The sequence below is a fragment of the Cloeon dipterum genome, chromosome 1, assembly GCF_949628265.1.
Source record: "Cloeon dipterum chromosome 1, ieCloDipt1.1, whole genome shotgun sequence".
NCBI classification, from domain to species: domain Eukaryota; kingdom Metazoa; phylum Arthropoda; class Insecta; order Ephemeroptera; family Baetidae; genus Cloeon; species Cloeon dipterum.
The window spans coordinates 36,840,192-36,862,754 of NC_088786.1; the positions used below are offsets into that span (position 1 = coordinate 36,840,192).

At 39.1% G+C, this 22,563-nt stretch overlaps 1 protein-coding gene across 1 annotated transcript; it reads left to right on the forward strand.

Annotated features, from left to right (window-relative positions):
- Positions 1-1,412: 1,412 nt before the first annotated feature.
- On the forward strand, positions 1,413-21,401 carry LOC135942788 (protein argonaute-2-like). The gene is made up of 22 exons (XM_065489101.1): positions 1,413-1,592; positions 1,645-1,824; positions 2,757-3,085; positions 3,438-3,561; positions 9,016-9,208; positions 13,436-13,778; positions 14,850-14,951; positions 16,978-17,080; positions 17,434-17,642; positions 17,698-17,834; positions 18,475-18,657; positions 18,712-18,802; positions 18,854-19,001; positions 19,057-19,173; positions 19,230-19,477; positions 19,609-19,814; positions 19,873-20,050; positions 20,103-20,193; positions 20,321-20,518; positions 20,578-20,814; positions 21,050-21,235; positions 21,297-21,401. Exons 1-22 carry the CDS (start codon positions 1,413-1,415, stop codon positions 21,399-21,401), a joined length of 3,888 nt encoding a protein of 1,295 aa, XP_065345173.1.
- The last annotated feature ends 1,162 nt before the right edge of the window (positions 21,402-22,563 follow it).

The window sequence follows — 22,563 nt, forward strand, 5'->3', positions numbered from 1 at the left end:
AAATTTCTTAATTTTGGTGTCCCCGCGCGCCCCCCAACCTTTGGATTTTTGTATTAATTTTTACATAATTTAAAAAATATATTTTGATCAGATTCGAGAAATATTTTTCCCTTATAAAATGAGTTTCTCTTCGGAATTTAAAATGTTTAGTCATTTTAAATTCGAGTGGAAAATTGCAAGGGCCAATCAAAAATCACTAATTTATCGCAGCACTGCGATAGTTTTTACGCTAGTTCGGGTAGATTCTAGATTGATGATCGGTTTCAATGTAGTTGTTCGATTTTTGCTAAATTCGTTTTTTTGCCTTGTACTACTCAAACCAGACAGCAGAAATTATAAAGTTTAAGAAGATTATTGAAATCTTTTTTGAAAATTATGCATTGCATCTTTTAGGAAATGGCTACCCATGAAGTGGATGTGCCAGACCTTCTTGCACTGGCGAGGAGACGGACTGAGGTCACGAGCTTGAAACAAATTCTGATCAAATATGTCGCAGAAAACGCCGGAGGTTTCATTCGTGGAGAGGACACACTAGAAAACTTGCGTAAGTATCTAACTATTATAAGCAACCCTCAAATACAAATTAACTATTTTAAAATAATTTAAGCTTTAGTAATATTTTAACTACAAATTTACCTATTAGTACAGTGTTTATAATTCGTAACTAATAGGGCACCACTGCACATTTACAAATTTTATTTATATACGTGCCCTGCGATTTCGGTTTCGAATTTCATCCTGGCATAAGCAACTCAAGGGGCTGAAAACTAAAATCAGTTTAGCCATTCGAATAAATGTTTACACGAGAAAAGTATCTGTCGCTTCCGCCTCTCCATTAGGCCGATTTAATTTTGGTCCTCTGTAAAAATTTAGCTTAAAGAGGAATGATACTGGAAAAGCCTGGAAAATGCTCGTTGCCAATGCATCGTCCCTTAGGATTCAGTTAAAGCCTTAATTGACCAAAGAAGGGCTGTAATTTTTTGAGAAAATTGGCTGGAAAGTTACCGTGCTTTTCAAATGGCTGTCTCCTTACTTGAAATCCGATTTATTTTCAAAACCAAGAGTTTCCCCAATAAGTGGCATACACCGTTGGACAGATCTCGACCAGAGCAATCGGAATATGTCAAGAAAATATGTTCAAGCCCTGAAAATTTTGGAGAAAATGGGCAAAATTTGAATTTTTATTGTAGGAAGGGCATTTTTTACTATTGCAAATTGTTCAACAAATTGTTTATGGCATCAACAAGTCAAATAATTTTCAATTGTTGCCCTGTATCATTCCACTTTAAATTGTTTTGCTATATTTATAAAGCCTGAAAATTGTATAAAAGCTTTGTTGCCATCCATTGGCTTCTTTCGTATTTAAAAAAAAGTTGTGCCTTTATTAATTTCTAGCTTTTTTACTTCGTGAGATGGTGCTGGGTCAGCTGATGCAACTGAGGGACAGTGGAAATGTGGACAACAGTCAAGAATATATTATGGAGATGATTCAGGCCTACTCTCAATTGATCAGCCAAGCGACTAAGAAAGTTGAGCTGACTGGATTTATTTCCTTCTGCCGTAAACCAAACACCAGCCGAAATACCACAACGGTATTTTCATTTCTCTTTGACGTTTTCTGAAGAATCTAATTTTTGTAAACAGATTCTGGAGGCGATTTTGCAGAAAGCTGCTGGTTTGGAGCACCTGGATCTCCGTTATAATTCGATAAAGTTTCTGCTTCGGTGTCCTGCCTTGAAGAACAATTCCATAGAAGCAATTCTAAGAATGGAAAATCTGAAGATGATTCAGTTTTGGGTGGTTAAATTCGAGCATGTCAAGCATGTTTGCAAAAATTTAAAAAATTTGCAACACGTCGAATGCACTTATCTTAAGTATGAGCGTGCAGATGAAGAAAACATTGTGGCCAACATCGAAGACTTCAAATCGAGCTTCTCGCGATTGAGGGTGTTCCTGTTTGAAGCATTCTCATTCGCGTTTGAGAGGAACTTGGCGAAGCTATGCATTCAACACCTAAATTTACATGTCGTCCGAGATTTCGCTGACATCCGCTATGGCTCTAATCGCGTTTCCCCAGAATTGCCAATTCCCGAAGAGCTAGAGACGTACACGTTGCGTCACTTGCATTCAACTCCGTCAGCCATTGACCTGCCAGCAGCATTTCCACACGTCACCCATTTAAATGCAAGTATCAATATAGCTTTACAAAATTTTGATCAAAGAATTTATACATTTTAATTCACTTCCTCACATCCATGGCCTTTTTCTTATTTGGTTTACATCTTTCATGGCGAGAAAACTTGCGAAAGCTTTTCTTTCGAATAAAAGGTGTGTAAATGGGTTCACCCCAGCGGGGGCCAGATGTGCGATAAAATTGGTTATCACTGCGCAGATCCAAGATGGCGTCTGACTTTGGGAAGCAAAAAGCTCTCTTTGGATTGCCGTACGAGTGTCAAGAGTTTGTTTTTACGATCCAAAAGACACAATTAGTGTAATTAATGCACATTATGTCACACAATATTGACCAAAACTTGCTTATTTTCGCGCATTTTCACGTGACCGTACTCCACCGGACGCCATATCTGTGCGTCGCATGAATCTGGACCCCGCTGGGGTTCGCGAGCCTCATTAAAGGAAGCCGAGTCCAGTAATTGACATCTTATTGTCTTAAAAAATAAAAATTCAACTCTTTTTTTAATTAATCACACGAATAACCAGGCTGAGTGAGATAAAAAATTTAATTTGTAATGTTACAGGCAATTTGCACCTGGCATGAACTAGAGGGCGCACACAACTCGATTCTGAAATTCGATAACATTGATAGCTTAGCGCTGTACCTTCGGCCAAATGATTCTACCCTCAACTCATTTTTGGAAGCGTATGGAGCCAACCTCCACACTCTCGTGATCGAGGCAGAATATAGTTACTATATTATGGACATGCCTTATATCAACTTTTCGTTCGAAAGGATTTTCGATGCTTGCCCGAAACTGCAGAAGCTGGAGTTGCATAGGGTGCACATTTTGGACGACAAGAAGCCTCTCAAGTCTTTCGCGCAGCTGCGAGAGCTTCACTGGTATCCGAAGTAAGATTTTAGAGTCAATTAATTGTTCTTTTAGGAATTTGGATACCTGCTTCAGCAGGGAATATCTTTTTAAAATATTCTACGCTATTTTTTTTGTAGAAATATCACTCTAAAGTCTGCAGAAAATTGTTAAAAATAGGATAATTTCGATTTTGCAAATTGCAGAAAATTATTCCATTACATATAATTAATCTAAAAAGCCACTGTCTCGCCTAAAAAATGAAAAAAGCAAGGAACTAACAATTTATTTCCATATGACTAATATTTAAGTTCCTCCACCTGATGGCGTTAACCTTTACATTACAATAATTATGTTAATTAAATTAAAAGTTGCTTGTACCGGTGGTTGCAGGTATGATCTTAGACACTTTTGTGACCTATCAAACATCCTGGCGGCGCCAAATCTACACAAGTTTACCTTCCCTGCTGACAGGTACAAAATCAGTACTGAGAGTCTTCGGAAGCTGACGTCGTTGGTAGCTGAAAAGAAGATTTTGGGCCAACTCACTAATCTTCATTTGGATTTATGTCAAGCCATCGACGCTGCAAAAATCAAATACGAATTTCTGATGGCTTTCAGAGACTTTCTCGCCGTTGCTGCGGCTCATCTCCCCAAGTTGGTCGATGTTAAAATTGTGCTCCGTTGTAAGAATCACATTGTTCCCGGGGTACTTACATTAAATAGCCATGATGAAAAACATATAAGTTTTATTGGTAAAAAATTCAAGCAGTGGATCGGAGATGACAGCATTGCCAAGTTCATTCGTGTATTTAATGCTAGAGCTAGAAATCAGCTGTAAATTATTGATAAACCTGTAATTAAATAAATATTGTAAGGTATGTGCATTTGTCTTATTTTAAAATTGCCCGTCTAGAGCACAAAAATATCACTTTTGGATTTTTCGTTTAAATTTTGCACTAGGAGCGGATTTTTTTAAAAACATGGCAATTCAAATGATCATTCATTTTTTGGAAAAAGTTTCGTAGGTTGCGGTTTTTAGTTATATCTTTACTTATTTGGTCACAGAACGCATCTTTCTCCCATTTAATTAACAACAGGATATTACTTTCCTTCAACTAGAGTCGAGACGAGTCTAACGGTGGGTATTTTTTGCAATTTTTGTGGTCAGAAACCGAGATTAAGAGTTTTAAAAAATAACAAAATTTTAACAATATCTATGATATATTTTTTGTTTTTTAGCACCTCCAAAACTCGGGTTTTAAGCATCGCAATTACAAAAACTACCCACTGTTGGACTCGTCTTGATCTCCTCTGAGCAGCTGAAGGGTTTAGGGGTGTTTTCTCTCCACCCCACAGTTGACATAGAGCTTAAAAGATGCGAACAGTGATTGGCGTCAGGAAACGGTCGTCGCTTTTTATCAAAATTTTAGCGTTGGGGATGAAAGGGGATGAGATTATACAACTTCTTAACCCTTCAGCTGGTCAGAGGAGATCAAGACGAGTCTAACGGTTGGTGGTTTTTGCAATTCTGACAATTAGAACCTGAGATTTAGAAGTACAAATAACGCAAAAATTCGAAAAAAAGTCATATTGATCCCAATCCAATTAAATATAGTAATTACCGAAAAATTGTCAACAAATAATCTGCCAAGACCGTCAAATGAAGGTGGTTCGTCTCGGGGCACCGCGTTCATTTCTCATGTCAATATTGACCTCTCTAATTTTAAAATTCAACAGAAAATGTGCACTCTAAAGTAGGATTTTGCGATATTTCCATTAATGCCCGTCGGTGGTGCCCTTCGCTACTTGCTTGGGGCTCTATATCGAAGCTGTGCAACTCGGCTACTGGAAGTCCCGGAGCCTATCTAAATTATTCAACGTCGAGCGAACACTCCTTTTTTGCATCTCGGCGCAGCCACCGACCGACGAGCCGCGATTCGCTGTACCGCAGGCATCCGTCCGCGATGCAAACGTTGCCGATCTAACGTCTAACGTCAGCGTGCGGTCAGTGATTGATATGATTATAAATTAATTCCGTCAATTATGTAGAGCTGGGTTCTTTCCTCATTTGAAAATAAAAATAACCATCACAAAAATGGCCAAACGCAGGAAATGGTAAAACGCTCCTATAAAAGCAAGAATGCGGGCTGTCGGTCGATTTATTCAATTTTCCCTGTACAGTCTGTGGCACAAAACACACCCCGGCCAAGAGGGGGAAAATGGGAATAGTTCACTGACCTAAACCAACAATAAAAGACAGGAAGCGCATTCATCCCCAGCAATAGCAACGCGCTCTTTCCCGCACCGCACTAAAGCATACTTTTCTTATTTGTCACGAAGCTGCCTCTGCCGCTGAATTTTATTTTTTCAAACCGCGCGGACAAGGAATGCATGGAAAACAAGACTGGAAAAGATTTTCAATGTCTACAATTGTAATAAAATTATCCATCACCCGCGGCCAGATTTTTTTTGGGGATATATTTATGACTAATTTTTACAAAAAATAAATCGTCTTAGTGCCGTAAAAATCGCGCATATGTTCTTGGTGCACCCGTAAAAATTGCGCATAGCTCCAAACCTCCATTTTACAGGAGAGAGAAAAAAACAGTTTCCTCACTACATGCATCCGCGTCTCGATAAAAAACTTTGTGCACCCGAATCTCTCAGGTTGTAGTGGTCCTATTTACAAAAATTAAGTATCACTTGACTCGTCTTGAGGTGGAATAAGTAATTGAAATGGTTTGAAGTAGACAATCACTCGTCAACGTCGTGCTAAGGTGTTGAAACGAACAAAAATGCTAAATTTCAGGTTATTTTAGGGGGTTAAAAGGGGGTTGGGGTTGGTGGATACCATACCCCTTTAGTGCACTTGGGAACGCTGAGACGAGTCTAACGGTATTCGGTTTTTCAAAATCGGATGATCAATCGATATTTAGTCGATCAACGATTTTTAGCAACCTCGATAAACAAGATTTTTCAAAGTTTTCATTTTTTATTAATAAAATGAGGAAATGGCTATGAAAGAAATAAATACACTTGATATATTCATTTTCAAATTTCAGTTTAAATTAAAAATATTAATTTGAATGACCTTGACCATTGACCTACCACTTAGAGGTCAACATAAAAGATGTTTGCCTTGTTGAGACGAGTTCAATGTTTTTTTAAATTTTTGTTCTAAAACACCCCTGAGCAAAAAGCTATGAATTATGCTCAAAATTCCCAGATTGTGACCTTTGAACATCCGCGTCGAGTTTTTGGAATGATTTTTGGGTAACCTACTGTCACTTGCGCACTTTTCAAGTTGCGCAACTTTACACATGCGCGCTTTTTACAGCACCAAGACGAAATGCGTGTTGATTTTAATGGAGAAGCGGAGAGGAATTTCAAACATGAAAAGGAGGGTGGCATTTCGAAAGGTATAATTCGGATTCCTAATATATATTTCGTAAATTGGTAATCCCCACTTTTGTGCTTCGAATTCAGCCAGCGCATTTTGCGCATAAGGTGTATGCACAACACAGAGGGAGGGGGCTGCGTGGAGCAGTGAGGCAATTTTTTCTCACTCTCGAAATATTTTCGTCAGCGTCAGTGCCGTCAGCCGTCAGTCTCACGGTAGTGGAGCAACAGCAGACACCTCCACACATACTGCGCCTCTTCTGTGTGTGTGACTATCTCAAAACGACAACTCACAGCAACCTGGTAGGTTCTTATTAAGGACGGTATAAATAACTAGGACTGGCGGACACCGCCATTTTTACAGACGGGAATTTTTTCCCTCTCTCGTCCATACAGCGCTCGCATTCAAACTTCGTATAGACGAGAGAGGGGAAAAGTATCCCGTCTGTAAAAATGGCGGTGTCCGCCATTCCTATATAGTTATACCGTCCTTAGTTCTTATATATCACATTCTATTTGTTTTTCTGCTTTTCATTTCCGTGCCCACGACAAAATCCGAAAACTTCAGTAGATAGGCTATTTTTCCTGAGCGTCGAATTTAAAAAAAAAAACTGGATAATTTCTTATTTTTCTGACTTTACTTAAACTACAGGGCACGTGCCCGCTTTTTAGGCGCCACGCCCATCTTTTGCGCCTCCAAAAGTTATTCATGGGCCAAAAGATTTTTGCAAACTGTCCCATAGGACCATTAAAAAAATCAGAAAAAAATGTCGCTTTTTGCGTCGATTTTTGGGGGTGGAGGAGGCGGCAGGGGTAGTGGCTTTTCTCTATCGGACGCAGAATTTTACGGCGAGTACGGCTGACGTCAGTTTTTGCCTGTGTAACCCATAGGAGCCGATCTATGCAATTTTAAAGGCGAAAAAACGCGGTTTGTGACATTTCAAAATTTTGTTTTCGGGCTCTGGCCGGGGCCCGCGGGCCTGCGGGCGGTTTTTTCTACACCAGATGATGCGCCTTAATGGTGCCCTCAGGCTTTTCACAATCCGACTTCTTTTCGAAAAGCGACGTGATTTTTTCGGCGCAATTTTTGAAAAAGCCAAAGTGTTTGAAAAATAATTTTGCCATGACCCAAAGGTTTTCCACCAAAGGCGCTAGCCACTTGCGATAATCATCAGTTAATTTTATTGATGTGGAAAATTAAATTTAATCATTTGAATAAGCTTAAAAATCAATATTTTCACAGGAAATAGAAAAATCAACATGAAACTGAACGTGAAGTCTCTGCTTGAATTGGCAAGGAGAAGGTCTTCGAGAATGAGGAGGAGCAAAACGTTGAACAATCTTGCAGCAAGTTCAATCATAACGAAATTTGGCAAGCATGTTAAAGATGGCGGTCATAATTTGGCGATATTACGTAAGTTTCAAACTATCGGCGCTTGGTGAGACTTTATTGTTGAAATAATAATTTACTTAATGGTTTTTATAGCTGCAAGCTTGCGTGAGTCGTTGTTGCTTGAGTTGGTCAAACGCAGGTCGAACCAAAAAAAGGGAGAAGAGCAAAAAACTAACGTGGCACTGAGAAAAGCCGTTAACCTTTTGATCAGTTCCGAAACGAAAAAATTCGAGTTTGGAGGCTTACTTTCGTTCAGCCAAAGGGGGAACGTCCTCCGAAACACTTTCAAGGTATATATATTTCAGGACATCAAATTTTTCCAAAACCACAAATTTTTATTTCAAGCAGATCCTGCAAATTTTGGCAAGAGCTCCCAACCTTCAGCACCTGATTCTCGACATCAAGAAAAGGTTCTCCAGGGATGACCCTCTGCTTTTGGAAAATAGGTCGATTCAAGCTATTTCAAGGATGGAGAATCTCACGATTATCAAAAATATCAATTTCGCTATCAAATACGTTCATTTGAAATCCATTTGCAAAGTGCTAAAAAATTTGCAATTCGCTGAATTCCGTAACATTGACTTTTCTGACATGAGACTGAGGGACCTGGGTGCGGACATCGAGGACTTTAAGTTGAGCTTTTCTCGGCTTACAGTATTTTTATTTCAATCAACACGAGGAATGGTATGCCCGTTCGAAAATAAGTTGACAAGTCTGTGCATGCAACACCTGCCAAATCTCGAGATCATCGGCAGATTCCTAGATAAAGACGAGGGCATGAGTCCGCTCGAAGAATCGTTGATTCCGGCTGAACCTTGCGCTTTGCGTCACTTGCGCATTATTCCCAGCACCTCTGACCTGCCAGCGGCATTTCCCAAAGTGACAAATTTACAAGTACGTAGAAAAAAGCAAAGATTTTCTGCCTTTCTGATTATAAATTTTTTATTGTAAACTGGAGACTTTTGCCAAAAATTCATTTCTCTGTGTTCGTAAGTCACTTAGCTGCAATTTGGGCAAGAATGAGAGTATAGATAAATTAAAACCTTTTTTTCTAAATCCTTTCCGTTGCTGTGAGAACCTTAAGAAATTACCCTTTCCTCCTCTTTGCACCATTTTTAGAACTTTGTCAGCTTTCCGGTAAATAAAAAATAAAATAAAATGATTTTTCGCCAACAGGTACATTGTCGGGTGGATGAGATGAAAGACAAGTACAAGTCAATTCTACACTTCTCAAGCATCGAATGTTTGATTTTAGACGATCTTCAGTCTATTCCGATGCTTGACAGATATATTGTCGCTTATGGAGCAAACCTGCACACGCTGATCATCGGCGGACATTTGGAACCAGAGAAAACAATGGACGGACAAAGTTCGTCATTTAGTACAATTTTCGCGTGCTGCCCAAAACTTCAAAGGCTGGATATATGTAATATCGACATTTCTGATGACAAGGAGCCAATAAATCATTTCGCGCCGCTGAGAGAATTCAAGTGGACACCTTAGTAAGTTTGAAATTATTGGTCTGGAAATAAGGGTGTTTCAGCAGCTCAAGATTTCAAATAATTTTTGCTGATTTAATGAAAAAGAATCCACCATAAAAATCCTGGATAAAATAGAAAATTGCTTTAAAAATATCAAATTCTGGCAAGTATCATAAAAACAGTCAACACAAAGATGTAGTTTAAAATTGAACCAGCAAATAGTTGTATAAATTAGACGGACGATTGTTGGCTGAGTGTTGCACGCATAATCCACCAATTGAATAAACCCTTTGTTAGTGTTCGAAGCCGCCAACAGATAGCGACACATTTTTAAGGCACTTCCGCTGCGATTCCAGACTCAATCCTGCCACTGGGGGCTCTGGACGTGCTTAAACCCTAAAAATCAGTCCAGCCATTCACCGTAGAAACGTTGGAAAAGATTTTATATTTCAAAAAATAGTTTTTCACGATTCTACAGCGATTGACTGAGCCGATTTTGGTTTTCAGCACGTCAAAAGAAAGCATATTAAGTGAAGAATGGACAGTGGCAGGATCGAGTCTGAAATTGCAGCGGAAGTGCCTTAAAAATAAATTTATAACGAAAGTCTACAGTGGCACCATATCTGTTGGCTTCGAACACTATTCAACTGGTCAATAACGTTTAAAAATAATTTATTAGTTTCAGCTATGGACAACTCCAGAAATTTGAGGTAGCCAACATTCTCTCAGCTCTGCCAAACCTGGAGAAATTCTCCCTCTCAAGTTGGGAAAACCTAGACGTCGACGATCTGCAGATACTTACGTCGAAAATTGCTGAAAACGAAATTTTAGGCAAGCTGACTGAAATGGAATTACGATTCTCGGTGGACCCTGCCGAAATGGAAGAGGACTACCTACAATTATTAGACGTTGGATTGTTGCGTGCTGTCAGAGACCTAATCGCAAACGCTGCGGCTTTTCTCCCCAATTTGATTGACATTGATTTCCATTTAGTTTATATACAAGGAGAATTAATAAAGGATTTAAAGAGCAGTAAGCTCGACCAAATTCATAAAATTGGTGAAAAGTTTCAGGAGTTGATTGGAGATGACAGCATCGCCGAGTTTATCCGTGCAATTCAAGATAGAAACTAGCTGGAAATCTGTTTTAGCTCTTTGTTTTCCTCGTATTATATATTTTGCTGCACAACGGGATTTGTTTTAAAATTGAGGGTTGAAATAAAACTCATACATTCAAATTCCTAATTCATTGTTTCATTTTCTGTATTTATTAAAAATTATTCCGATGGAAAATTTATGCTTATCTAATTTTAAAGCTAAGTAATTTAAAATAGAATTAATTTGCCTATTAGTCATGCTTAAAATCACATAGAACGCATTTTTCCTCCAAAAAGGGTATTACCCGTCAACTTTTATTAGATAGATCCTGATCACGCGGAGCGCTTGCTGTCGCTGAGCCGTCCCTCGGCTGCCTCTTCTCACGATCAAACGTCTCTGCTTTGGTGGTTGATACGAGTCTAACAATGGGTATTTTTTGCAATTCTAATGGTTAGAACCCCAGATTTGGAGGTGCAAAAATAACGAAATTTAAACAATAATTCCTACATTTTTCGTTTTTTTTTTCTTTGCACCTCTAAATCCCGGGATCTAAGCATCACGATTACAAAAACTGTACCCACTGTTGGACTAATCTCCACCTCTTCTTAGTAGCTGAAGGGTTCAGAGGTGTCTGGCTGTTTGCTCTCCATCCCAAAGTTGACATACAGCTTAAAAGATGCACAGTTGAGCGGCGCCAGCAACCGTCGTCACTTTGTATCAAAATTTTATCGCTGGGGATGAAAGGGGATGGGAATATGCACCTCCTAAACCCTTCAGCTGCTCAGAATAGGTCAAGATGAGTCTAACGGTTGATGGTTTTTGCAATTCTGACAATTAGAACCTGAGATTTGGAGTTGCAATTTACCCAAAAAATCGAAAAATGTAATTTTTTTTATCTATTTTTTTTTTGCAGTGGAATTACTTGAAATCTAATAATCAAACCACTCTAAAATTATCAGCCTGCTGTTCAGCTTCATCATTTAAAGTTTCGTAGTTGGGTTTTGTCAGTTAAATTTTTATTTAAGGTCTGTGTGCCGCGATTTAGTAATAATTAATTACATTTTCTTAAAGGAAATGTCATAATCAACTTTCCGCCCTACTTTAACGGAACCCAGAGGGCGAAAAATGACCAGAGACACCATCTTTGTTTATTCCACACTCTCTTTGTGGTGCATTGGCAGTTTGTTCAGAATTTTCATTAATGTGAATCCTTCAAAACATTCGAAATTGGTGCCAAGAATCAACAACCTGTCGGTTTCCTCACGTTTTAATATAAATTGTAATGCAAATTTATGTTTTGTTCAATTATTATTTAATATTTACAAATTTTACAAATGACATTATAAAATACGTCCATGGTTTGTCTAATACTTCAAGTTCAAATTAAAAATCACCCTGGAAATATTCAAATATGGATGAAACAATAATGTGCAATTGGATGCGGCGCGATTTGATGATTGAATAAAATTCAGAAAAATTATTTATTGTCAGAGATTGGGATAAAAACAAAATTGGTTGAGGAATGGGTGCGCCAGTCTCGCCACCCCGTTGGAAATATCTGCCAAAATATTTGTATTATTTATTATTTGGCGTTGGCGGGCCTGTTGCATGCCAGTTGTTATCCAATTCCAGGCGGATATTTAAACAAGCTAGTAGCTAGAGCAGCCACGCTTTCGTTATTCTTACTCGATACACAGCGTGGATGTAAACCGAGGGCCCCTTTGATTTGTGCCACATTATTCTCACGACAACGACGATCTAGAAGGTTTATTTCGGAAGGTGAGCTTCATTTTGTATAATATATACGTGTCTTTTTCGAAACTGTTGCAGCACAACTGGCAACAGGCCTGCCAAAGAAATTTTTATAAATTTTTGTAAAGCTTTTACGCAATTCTGTATAGGTACTTCCCCAAATTCCCAACTCTCTCACGTTGCTCAGGTCTGCAAATTCGCATTTAAGTTTTGTCTGAAAAGGTTGACATGGGTGGCAGAGGAAGAGGTGGAGAAAGGGGTCGTGGACGCGGACACGGTATGTAATTTTATTTATTTATTATTATTATTAATGGTTTATTAAACGCAAAATATGCGTGCAACACTCTACATCTAAAGGTTAATCAATTTTTACACATTTTCGCTGCTTCTCTCAAAGTAAGTTTTCTTGCTGTACACTTTTGGATATGATATTTTTCACAAGTCTCGCCACAGAACTTACATCTACAATCATAATTAGGCTCATAGTGAAACGTTGCATTATTACAGAAAATATAGTGATATCCATGACAAGCAAATCTTGCAAAAATATGTCTATCAGGAAAATCAGGGCCACGCCAGTTGTCATTAATCATAGTTTCAGTCTCAAAAAACTCAGAACAAATTAACAGTCTATTTGTTTTCTTTTCTTCACAGAACTTTATATACACATCAGTCTCTGGTAGATTAAATCTAACCTTTAAGTCAGTTACATATAAATTGGAGTCTTTCGCAATCAATTCATAAACATAACGAGATCTATTATACTTAGAAATTCCAAGCACTTTTTTAAAATAGCGAGTTTTCACTCTTTCTAGATTTACAAAATCCATGTTAGTTAGATTTGGCCAGATAATTTCAATTCCATATGAGGCTGTTGGCGAGATTTTAAGGTCGAAGAGTTTAACCGTAGTATTGATAGAAAGCCTGTTTAAATTTTGAATGCTATAAGTAGCCATTAAAGCTGCTCGCACTCTTTTTTCTACATGTCTCGAAAAGGACGTGCCCGAGGTTTGGAACACAACACCTAAGTATGAGAATTCAGACACAAATTCAACATTTAAACCATCTAATTCAATTTTATCAGTTTTCGCATACCTGCCCCGCCCAGAATTCCTGAATTTCATCACTTTACACTTTTCAATATTAAGCTGAAGGCTCCTACTTAACAAATATTCCTTTAAGGCGACAATTGCAATATTCAAATCACTCAAGAACTTATTTATTTATTAAAAGGTTTTTTTTAAATCAGAATGTATCCGGTTTTAGGCCGCGGCCAGCAGCAACAGCGAAACGATGCTCAAGAATACCCACCGATTGCGCAGTTGCGGGTTAATGACAGATCCGTCCAGGCCCGCGGCATGGGACCGCCGCGGCCCAGTTTTACCCAAGCAGCGGCCCCGCCGACGCTGAGGGCCAGCCAGTCTGCAACGCCGTGGGCCAGCCACAGCCAGTCCCTGATGCCGCGGCCCAGTTTCACGCAGGCAGCGGCCTCGCCGACGCCGAGGGCCAGCCTGTCTCCAACGCCTGTGGGGCTACCTCCCAGTCAGCCCCCGATGCCCTCCGGGCCACCTACCAGCCCGTCGCCGATGCCCGACGGCACCAGTAGCAGGTCTGTCTCTTACCACAAAATGCAGTCCACATTAAAAATAGGTCATTTTCCAACTCGCAAAAATAGTTCGGATTTTTTTTAATTTCGTAAATAATCAACCAGAATCATAAAGTTTCTGCTTGTGTATTGTTAATTTGAGTAGCTATAATATTTGCATATGTATACACGTGACATGAGATAATATCACGAATTTTTCATTAATTCCTGCGTTAAGCAGCAGCAGCATTTTATGGGCTTGGATATTTGAAGCGTTCGTAATTTATTCCAAATGTTTCTCGGGATGCATGGCATTTGTCGAGGGAGCATTCGGATGCCATTCCAAGAGCACGGTGTTCTACAGCGCAAAATGACAGGAGGAATGCGAGAAATTAAATTAATAAATGGGATAGCATTATTTTCTCCATTCATGTGCATGCCAATATTTCACAAACATAACAATACCTTGGTATTATAGAAGGGCCACAGATATTTTTTTTAAGAAGAATATTTGTAATCTTTGGAAGTCCAGCCAATTCCGAAGAATTAACGGCTGGTGCTTATACATAGCTGCAAAAGGCAGCATAATTTAATACAGTCATGCACACATTTATGGTATTTTTTTAACCACCCCCTACTTCAAATCTGAGTTATTGAATTACTGTTTAATTAATAGTAGAAAAAATCTTGCTTCGTCAGTAATTAAATTAAATTAAAGTTTGTTTGTTTGTTATTTATTTGTATTTTTATAAAGAATTATCGCCCTGATTTTGAGCTGCTTTGGGATTAGTAAATTTTATTAAAAATAAGTTTTGAACTTTTCGAGTAAAAACTGTTTATTCTTATTGATAAAACAACATTCTGGGGTTTTCGGGCTGCAAATAACTTTATTTAAGCTGCAAAGATCAGCGTTCTGTCGAGCAACAAACAATAAAGCTATCTTATAATTTCATTTTTAATTTTAAAATGAGGAATTTTTAACCTTCTGCTTTTTGGTTTCCCCAGTGTTTTGGCTAATTACCAGTATCCGGCCCGTAAAGGAAAAGGAACTGTCGGCCAAAAAATGACTGTGGAATGCAATCATTTTCGAATTAGGGTCGAGAATAGCGCGTTGCTTATCAATCTGTACGACGTGGACATGAAATTGATCAGCGAAAGGGACGGCTCGCTGAAGGAATGTCCCAAAAAATACCTGAAGTATGTTTTTTATATAAAAAAATGTATGTGAGCAGTTATTCGCGAGATTGGAGGTCAATTGGACGCGATTTTTCAGCGTAGAAATTTTTAGGTGGCAGTTATATTTGCTTAAAGTACTTGTTAATAGATGGTGAAATTCCAAATTTGAAGCTCGGGAATGGGGGCGTTCCCTATTTTTTCGGTATCTCAAAAATAGCCGAAAAACGAATTGTGTTAATGAATTCTAAACTGCAACTCTTGACTGCATTGAGGTATCACCTTGAAATTTTCACTGCCCAACCTAGTTTTTGATCCTGAACAACTTTTGCATTTACAAAAAATTCGCAGGTCGAAGGTCAAGGTCACCTTTTGCGACCTTTTTTTGAAAATTCAAATTTAAGGGATGATAGCCCCCTACGATTTTTTCGGGGTTCAGGGCTGAAATGTAGCCCGTGAAATTCTGCACAAGCACACCAAGTTTCATAGGTGCAATCGCGATACTTTTGCTGCAATTCGAATTTGAAGTTTAAAAACCTGCTCGAGGCCGCTTTACCGCGCGTGGACTTTGAGCAGCGAGTTCACCTCTTGTTCTTCAAGTTGATTTTTTTCGCATTTCACTTGCTTAGAAACACCAATGGGGCCTAGGGTAGACCAAGGAAGGTCAAAATCGACCTTCAGGGTTTGTCCCTGACGTGACCCTGAGATCCGAAATATCGAAAATTTCCAATTTCATCGAACTTGGTGTCCTTTAATAGGTTTTCCCCACCGTAGAGCTCAAATATACAGCCAAAACTGCCGAATGACAATCCTGAAACCGGTTCTTGAAATAATTGTGGTAGCCATTAATCCAGACGTGATGTGTGAAATGGTCAAAATTTTGAAATTTTTTAATTTATGAAAAGATACTCCTTATTTGCACATATGAAGTATAGTATGTGCTGATAATAAAGGATCTTATGCTTAATACTATGAAAAAATGTTTTTAAATGCAATAACAAATAATCTACTTTAAAAACTAAAAAAATTTAATTCCTTATTTTTTTAAGTAAAAATTTTAAACATGTAATTTATTTTTTATTGCTCTAAATAAATTTGTTAACTTTGTAAAAAAACGATCGGTTTTTTTTAAATCTCAATATAAATTTCGTGTGTACAAAACAGAAGAATCTTTTCATAAATTAAAAATTTCAAAATTTTGACCATTTCACACATCACGTCTGGATTAATGGCTACCACAATTATTTCAAGAACCGGTTTCAGGATTGTCATTCGGCAGTTTTGGCTGTATATTTGAGCTCTACGGTGGGGAAAACCTATTAAAGGACACCAAGTTCGATGAAATTGGAAATTTTCGATATTTCGGATCTCAGGGTCACGTCAGGGACAAACCCTGAAGGTCGATTTTGACCTTCCTTGGTCTACCCTAGGCCCCATTGGTGTTTCTAAGCAAGTGAAATGCGAAAAAAATCAACTTGAAGAACAAGAGGTGAACTCGCTGCTCAAAGTCCACGCGCGGTAAAGCGGCCTCGAGCAGGTTTTTAAACTTCAAATTCGAATTGCAGCAAAAGTATCGCGATTGCACCTATGAAACTTGGTGTGCTTGTGCAGAATTTCACGGGCTACATTTCAGCCCTGAACCCCGAAAAAATCGTAGGGGGCTATCATCCCTTAAATTTGAATTTTCAAAAAAAGGTCGCAAAAGGTGACCTTGACCTTCGACCTGCGAATTTTTTGTAAATGCAAAAGTTGTTCAGGATCAAAAACTAGGTTGGGCAGTGAAAATTTCAAGGTGATACCTCAATGCAGTCAAGAGTTGCAGTTTAGAATTCATTAACACAATTCGTTTTTCGGCTATTTTTGAGATACCGAAAAAATAGGGAACGCCCCCATTCCCGAGCTTCAAATTTGGAATTTCACCATCTATTAACAAGTACTTTAAGCAAATATAACTGCCACCTAAAAATTTCTACGCTGAAAAATCGCGTCCAATTGACCTCCAATCTCGCGAATAACTGCTCATGTTCTTTTTTATGGCGAGAGTTTTCAGGCTAGGAATTCAAGCTTTTGGCCATCAGGTGTGGCCCGGAAGGTATCCTGCGTACGATGGCAGCAAGCTTCTCTTCAGCTGCAACAAATTGATTGAAAAACCGGTAAGCACCAAAAATAGGCAGTGTATTGATTAATTAACTTAATTTGACTAAATACCCATGGAATTTCATTTCTGAAATGTCGATTGATTGAATCAGGTCGTCGTACTAAAAGTTCGGTGGAAATGTGAAGACCGTGTTGCTTCGGCATTTTTAGTCTCTATATATATGCGTCGATCCTAGCGTGTGAGCTGTTAAGGCCAGCGCAACTTCAATTTTCGGCATGTGATTCGTTTGTCTACCCTCGGGAATCAATGGGCTCTGTCAAAAATGAAATGAATTAATTCTGATTTTTTTTTCTCCCGTTGTTGAATCACAGTTGAGTCAGATGATAAATAAATTAAAACCTCATTCAGGTTACAGCAGACGTGAATGTGCGAAACGAAGAACGTTCCGATGACAGTGGTCAGGCTGTAACGGCCAAACTGCGGATCACAGTGAAAGAGGTGCAAACGGTCTGTCTCACAGAAATTGGCCAGTTTTTTAACAAGAAAGACACGGCTCGGTTCCCCCACCTGGCCATCCAGGCCATCGACGTTGTCCTGCGCAACTCCGGCATGACCAGGTTTGAGTAGTAATCAATTTTGAGAAAAATTAAATATTGATTTGTTTCTATGCAGTCTCTTTCAAGTCAACCGCAGTTTTTATAACCTTTCTTCCGAGTCAAAAATTGACTTGGGTGGAGGGATGGATCTGCTTCACGGCGTCTTCCAAAGTGCCACCCTTGGCGACAACATGCTCTTACTTAATGTGGACGGTAAATATTTAACAAGAGAATGTGATTTTTCCTGTAAATAAAGGTGTTTGTTTGAAATTGTCTACTATACACCAATCAATTCCTAAGGTTCGAATTAGTTAAGGGGACCAACTTTTCCTACCGGGAGTTCAGCGTGACTTACTTTAAATGAACCAAAATGTGTTTTTGACGCCCATCAAGCGCAGGACGAAACTGTACTTCACTCTGATTTGACGATCCAGGCGTATTCGTCAAATCTAGGTAAAGTAGAGCTAAATGGCTGGCCATATAATATACCCTAGATTTTAACGCATGCGCCAGACTCGACCAATAAGACCGTACTGTTTAGGCGCCAAAACCACGTTGGGCTTACATAACGCTCATCACGCTGAACTTCCATCCGTCTAACCTTATTAAAGGATAATAATCGTTTGGTGTACACGACAATTTCGTCAAGGACGAACTCTTAGAACCTTCCAAAAATAGATTTCCTTATGATTGATCAATGAGTAGAAAAGCTTTCAGACTTCAGAGAAAGAGCGTCAATAAACTAATTATGATATGAGAGTTTCAAATGTCTCTGTATTAGGTTAAACTCGAAGTTATTTCAGTCAAGAAGTCTGTAATTGTACTAATTGAAATTTTTAAACCGCATTTGCAGTTGCCCACAAAGGATTCCCCCGCGCCCAGTCGGTTCGAGACCTGGTAGTCAATCTGGGACGAAAGACCTGGAAACAACAACAGCCAGACCAGTGGCAGCTTTACAACCCTGAGAGAGAGTACCAATATAATGGCTCCGAAAACAGCAGGAAATTAGACGAGCGGCTCCGCAACTATCTCAAAGGTTTCACTTTCATTCCGTGTGGCATAAACCGTCTAATGATTATTTAATTTTTAGGTCTAAAAGTTGAGTACAAGATCCCGCAATTGGCCGGCTCGAAGAGAGTTTATCGAGTGAATGATGTTGTCGAAATTCCTGGAAATCTAAAGTAATTTATCTTTGTATTTTTTCGCTTTTGTTTAACTTAAGGCATTTGTAGATTTTGCCTTGAAAGTCCAAATGAGCAGAGGAGACAGATTACGGTAGCCGCTTACTTTCATGAAATAAGAGGTTACCAGATCCAGCATCCAAATTGGCCCTGTCTGCACGTAGGAAACAAGGACAAGAAAATCTTTTTGCCCATGGAGGTGAATCCAAAAATGTTATTCCCTTTAAACTAAACCCCATTTTTTCCACTTTTAGTTGTGCAAAGTTGTGTCAAATCAAGTCTCAAAAAAACTGAATGAGGTGCAGAAAGGCAAAATGGTCAAAGTGGCAGTCAAGGAGCCCAAGGATCGCAAAAAGAATATCACTGAAGCCGTGAGTCTGATTTTATGAGTTAAAAATATTAATATACTGACATAAGTGTTTTACAGTTCAACAGCCTGAAATTGATGAATGACCCGTGTTTGCGCGAATTCGATATCGTAGTGGAGCCGCAGATGACCAAGGTTAAAGATGGCAGGGTGCTCCCTGCGCCCACTCTCAGTTACGGGGCTGGCCTGGTCAAAGTGACGAATGGCGAGTGGAAGATGGGCAACCAAAAGTTCCAGCTGGTCACCAAAGAAGTGCAGAAATGGGCCATCATCAACCTCTGCATGTGCGCTACGGAAAAAAGTATTGGGTAAGTTTTCTATTCACATAATGATGTATATTCCATTCTTCTGCTGCTTCGTCTTTAGAACAATATGTTTAACCTCGATTTCATTTCTCAAACTTTTCTCCAAGGAGCCTTAAATTTATCCTACATTTTAGATACCTAAAAGAAAAGTTGGTGTTGATTGGTAAAAGGGTCGGTGTGACTTTCAACAACGATCCAAATATCCTGAAGAGCAGAGAAGGGCTGAGAAGTGCGTATGAACTGAGAAAATTCCTTGAGCGTCAGGTCAGTAAAGGTCCTTTTGACCTTCTTGTCGTCTTCATTCCTGATCCTGATAGTATTGGAGGAAAAGACCCGCACGGTAACTATAATTTCATCATTCAAGTTATTTTTATTGTACAAATTGTAATTAATTGCAGCTGTGGTGAAGTACGTTCTTGAGATGCAGAACAAAATCTTAACGCAGTGTATCAAGTACACAACGTTGATGAAGGTAGTAAAGAAAGAAAGGAACTCCGAGTCAATTGTGCCAAATATCCTGCTGAAAATCAACACGAAACTTGACGGCAAGAATCACGTCATTCTGGAAGGCATGAGGTATTTGTCTGATCTCGAGTTTTTATTTTTAAATCCGGTTGTTGATTTTTAGGCCTTCCTGTTTCAAAGAAAACGTGATGTTTATGGGAGCAGACGTCACGCACCCTCCTCCAGACAACACTTCGATTCCATCTGTTGCAGCCGTGAGTTTTATTTTTTAATCCAAAACCTTTGCAAAACCTTTGCACTGAATTATGAAGCTTTAATAACATGGAAAGCGCAAAATATGATATTTGTTCATACAAATGATAATAATTACGAATTGGTCAGGTAACTGCGAGCCATGACAAGGAGGTGTTCAAGTTCAGCATGCAGTGGCGGCTGCAGCCTCCAGGCACAGAGATAATTCTGGATATGAAGGACGTCGTGCTGAAACACCTCAAGTTCTACGCGGAAAAGAACGGCGGGACATACCCCAGTCGCATTATATACTACAGAGACGGTGTCGGCGACAGCCAGTTCGAAACAGTACTGACGTTGAATTACACATTTGTTGTCGTATTTCTAACGGTTGTTTGTCCACAAAGGTTCTTCGCGCTGAACTTTCAGCCATTCAAAGGGCGGTGGAGATGGTTGGATTGAAGCCAAATATCACCTTCCTCGTGGTTCAGAAGCGACACCACACCAGGTTCTTTCCTAATTGTGAGGAACGTAACTCGATGGCAGATAAGAATGGAAACGTGCCTGCTGGCTTCGTGGTGGACACGACCATCACGCACCCGAGGGATATGGACTTCTACCTCGTCAGCCACCAGAGCATCCTGGTAATCCTCTAATTAATTGCATAAAGATACTTTAATTAAATGACGAAGTTTCTGAGCACAGCTCTGACGCATGCGCAGTTCTTGCATTCATATTATTTTGTCGGGAAAAAAGTTTTGGCCCGAAAAAATATCCACTTTGCCTAATTCGACCCTCTTGAATTAATTTTGGTGTGGTCAGAAACTTCGTCAAAGACGGTCTTTAAGGTCTAGCCCAGATTAAAAATTAAATTTTCAGGGCACGTCTCGGCCTACCAAGTACAAGATGCTGTACGACGACGCCAACATGAATGAGGACGAGGTGCAGCAGCTCACCTTCTACCTGTGCCACCTGTATGCGAGGTGCAATCGCAGCGTGTCCTACCCAGCGCCAACCTACTATGCGCACCACGCCGCCACCCGTGCCAAAGAATACTACACGGAGGCGTGAGTCTCAATTATTTTTCATCAAAACCCTGTTATTAACTTAATATTCTTACAGAAAGCTTACCATTAACGTGAATGATGAGAATGCTTTGAAAAGAGAGAGCGTTAAGTTGAATGACCTGATGAGCAGTTTCACCGTTAAACATCCCATGTTCTTTATGTAGACTGCAATTTATTATAAGATGATATTTTTTTTAATTGTGGCAGTTTGAAAACTGGCACTGGTTATTACATATATTTTTGTTTTGTTAATTTACTGCAGGTCAGGGGTGAGAAAATCTCACCCCGCCTTATGTCACTATGTCTGGCGGGTTGTCAAGGGTGAGATTTTATCTCTGCAGCGCAGTGACATTTTCTCACCCCTGAGAATCCTCTGATGTCCTCAGATATCCAATTTCTTGCCAGATTAAATCGATTTTTGTATTGGCATTAATTGTGTTTTCCGAGCCAATTTTGTTCTCAATATGAATTTCTTTATTCATTAAGCCAGGATATTTATATTTGATTTTTTTCAAGATTGTATGATATACATATATGTTTAAAGAAAGCCATACTTACTTGCGTTCGCACAATAAAAAAATGTTTGTTTAAAATCTTTTGTTCTTCTTTTCCACAAAGTCTTGATTCTACCTTTGCTGGAAGATTATTATTTATTAATTTGCGGAATGCTGAGACTTACAGACTCTGAACTACAATATCTAGCGATTTGTTGGGGATTTTCCTCATAGCCACTTTGGCTGTTTGTCAGGATCTTGCTAGGATTTTTCTACCAAATTTGACACTCCAGAACGCAGAGGAAAAAACTGGAATACCTTTATAAAAGTGGCCGGCAGGATTCGTACTCTACTTTCGTTTTTTTTTTAATGAGTTAAGACCACTACAATTCTTAATCAAAAAATATTTTCCTAAACCCGCGCGCGCTATAATCCTCTTACCCGTTTTCTAGCTCGCTCCATTCTTCTGCCTCTTTTCCCTCTGCGCTTTATTCTCGCCCTCGCCGTTCATTCAATGGACCATTTTTTCCTCGAAACCGACCTTGCATCCCCTAGCCAGAAAATGGAATGAGCGTATTTGATGCCCAAGCTTGTCTCATAAATCTCTCTCTGAGCTGCCAAGACCACCCATTTCGGCAGAGTAAATAAAATAAAATTAGCTTCAGTGACATTCTTATGATAAAATCCAGGGTGAATTTAGTTTCAAATTAATCTTTTTTTCATCATTTAGTTATTTTTACGCTGCCTTCAAAATATCATGTTTCAACAATGTGACAAAAAATTAATAAACATAAAACAACTGCTATTATAATATTTTTTTGTTACTTTACAC

What these genes read in the sequence shown, in the direction of transcription:
- LOC135942788 (XM_065489101.1), top strand. Translation starts at nt 1,413, where the DNA reads ATGGTGCTGGGTCAGCTGATGCAACTGAGGGACAGTGGAAATGTGGAC. An exon ending in AATTCGAGCATGTCAAGCAT is followed by an intron (nt 1,825 to 2,756) that starts GTTTGCAAAAAT and finishes GTAATGTTACAG; the next exon opens with GCAATTTGCACCTGGCATGA. An exon ending in TGGAGGAAAAGACCCGCACG is followed by an intron (nt 19,815 to 19,872) that starts GTAACTATAATT and finishes AATTAATTGCAG; the next exon opens with CTGTGGTGAAGTACGTTCTT.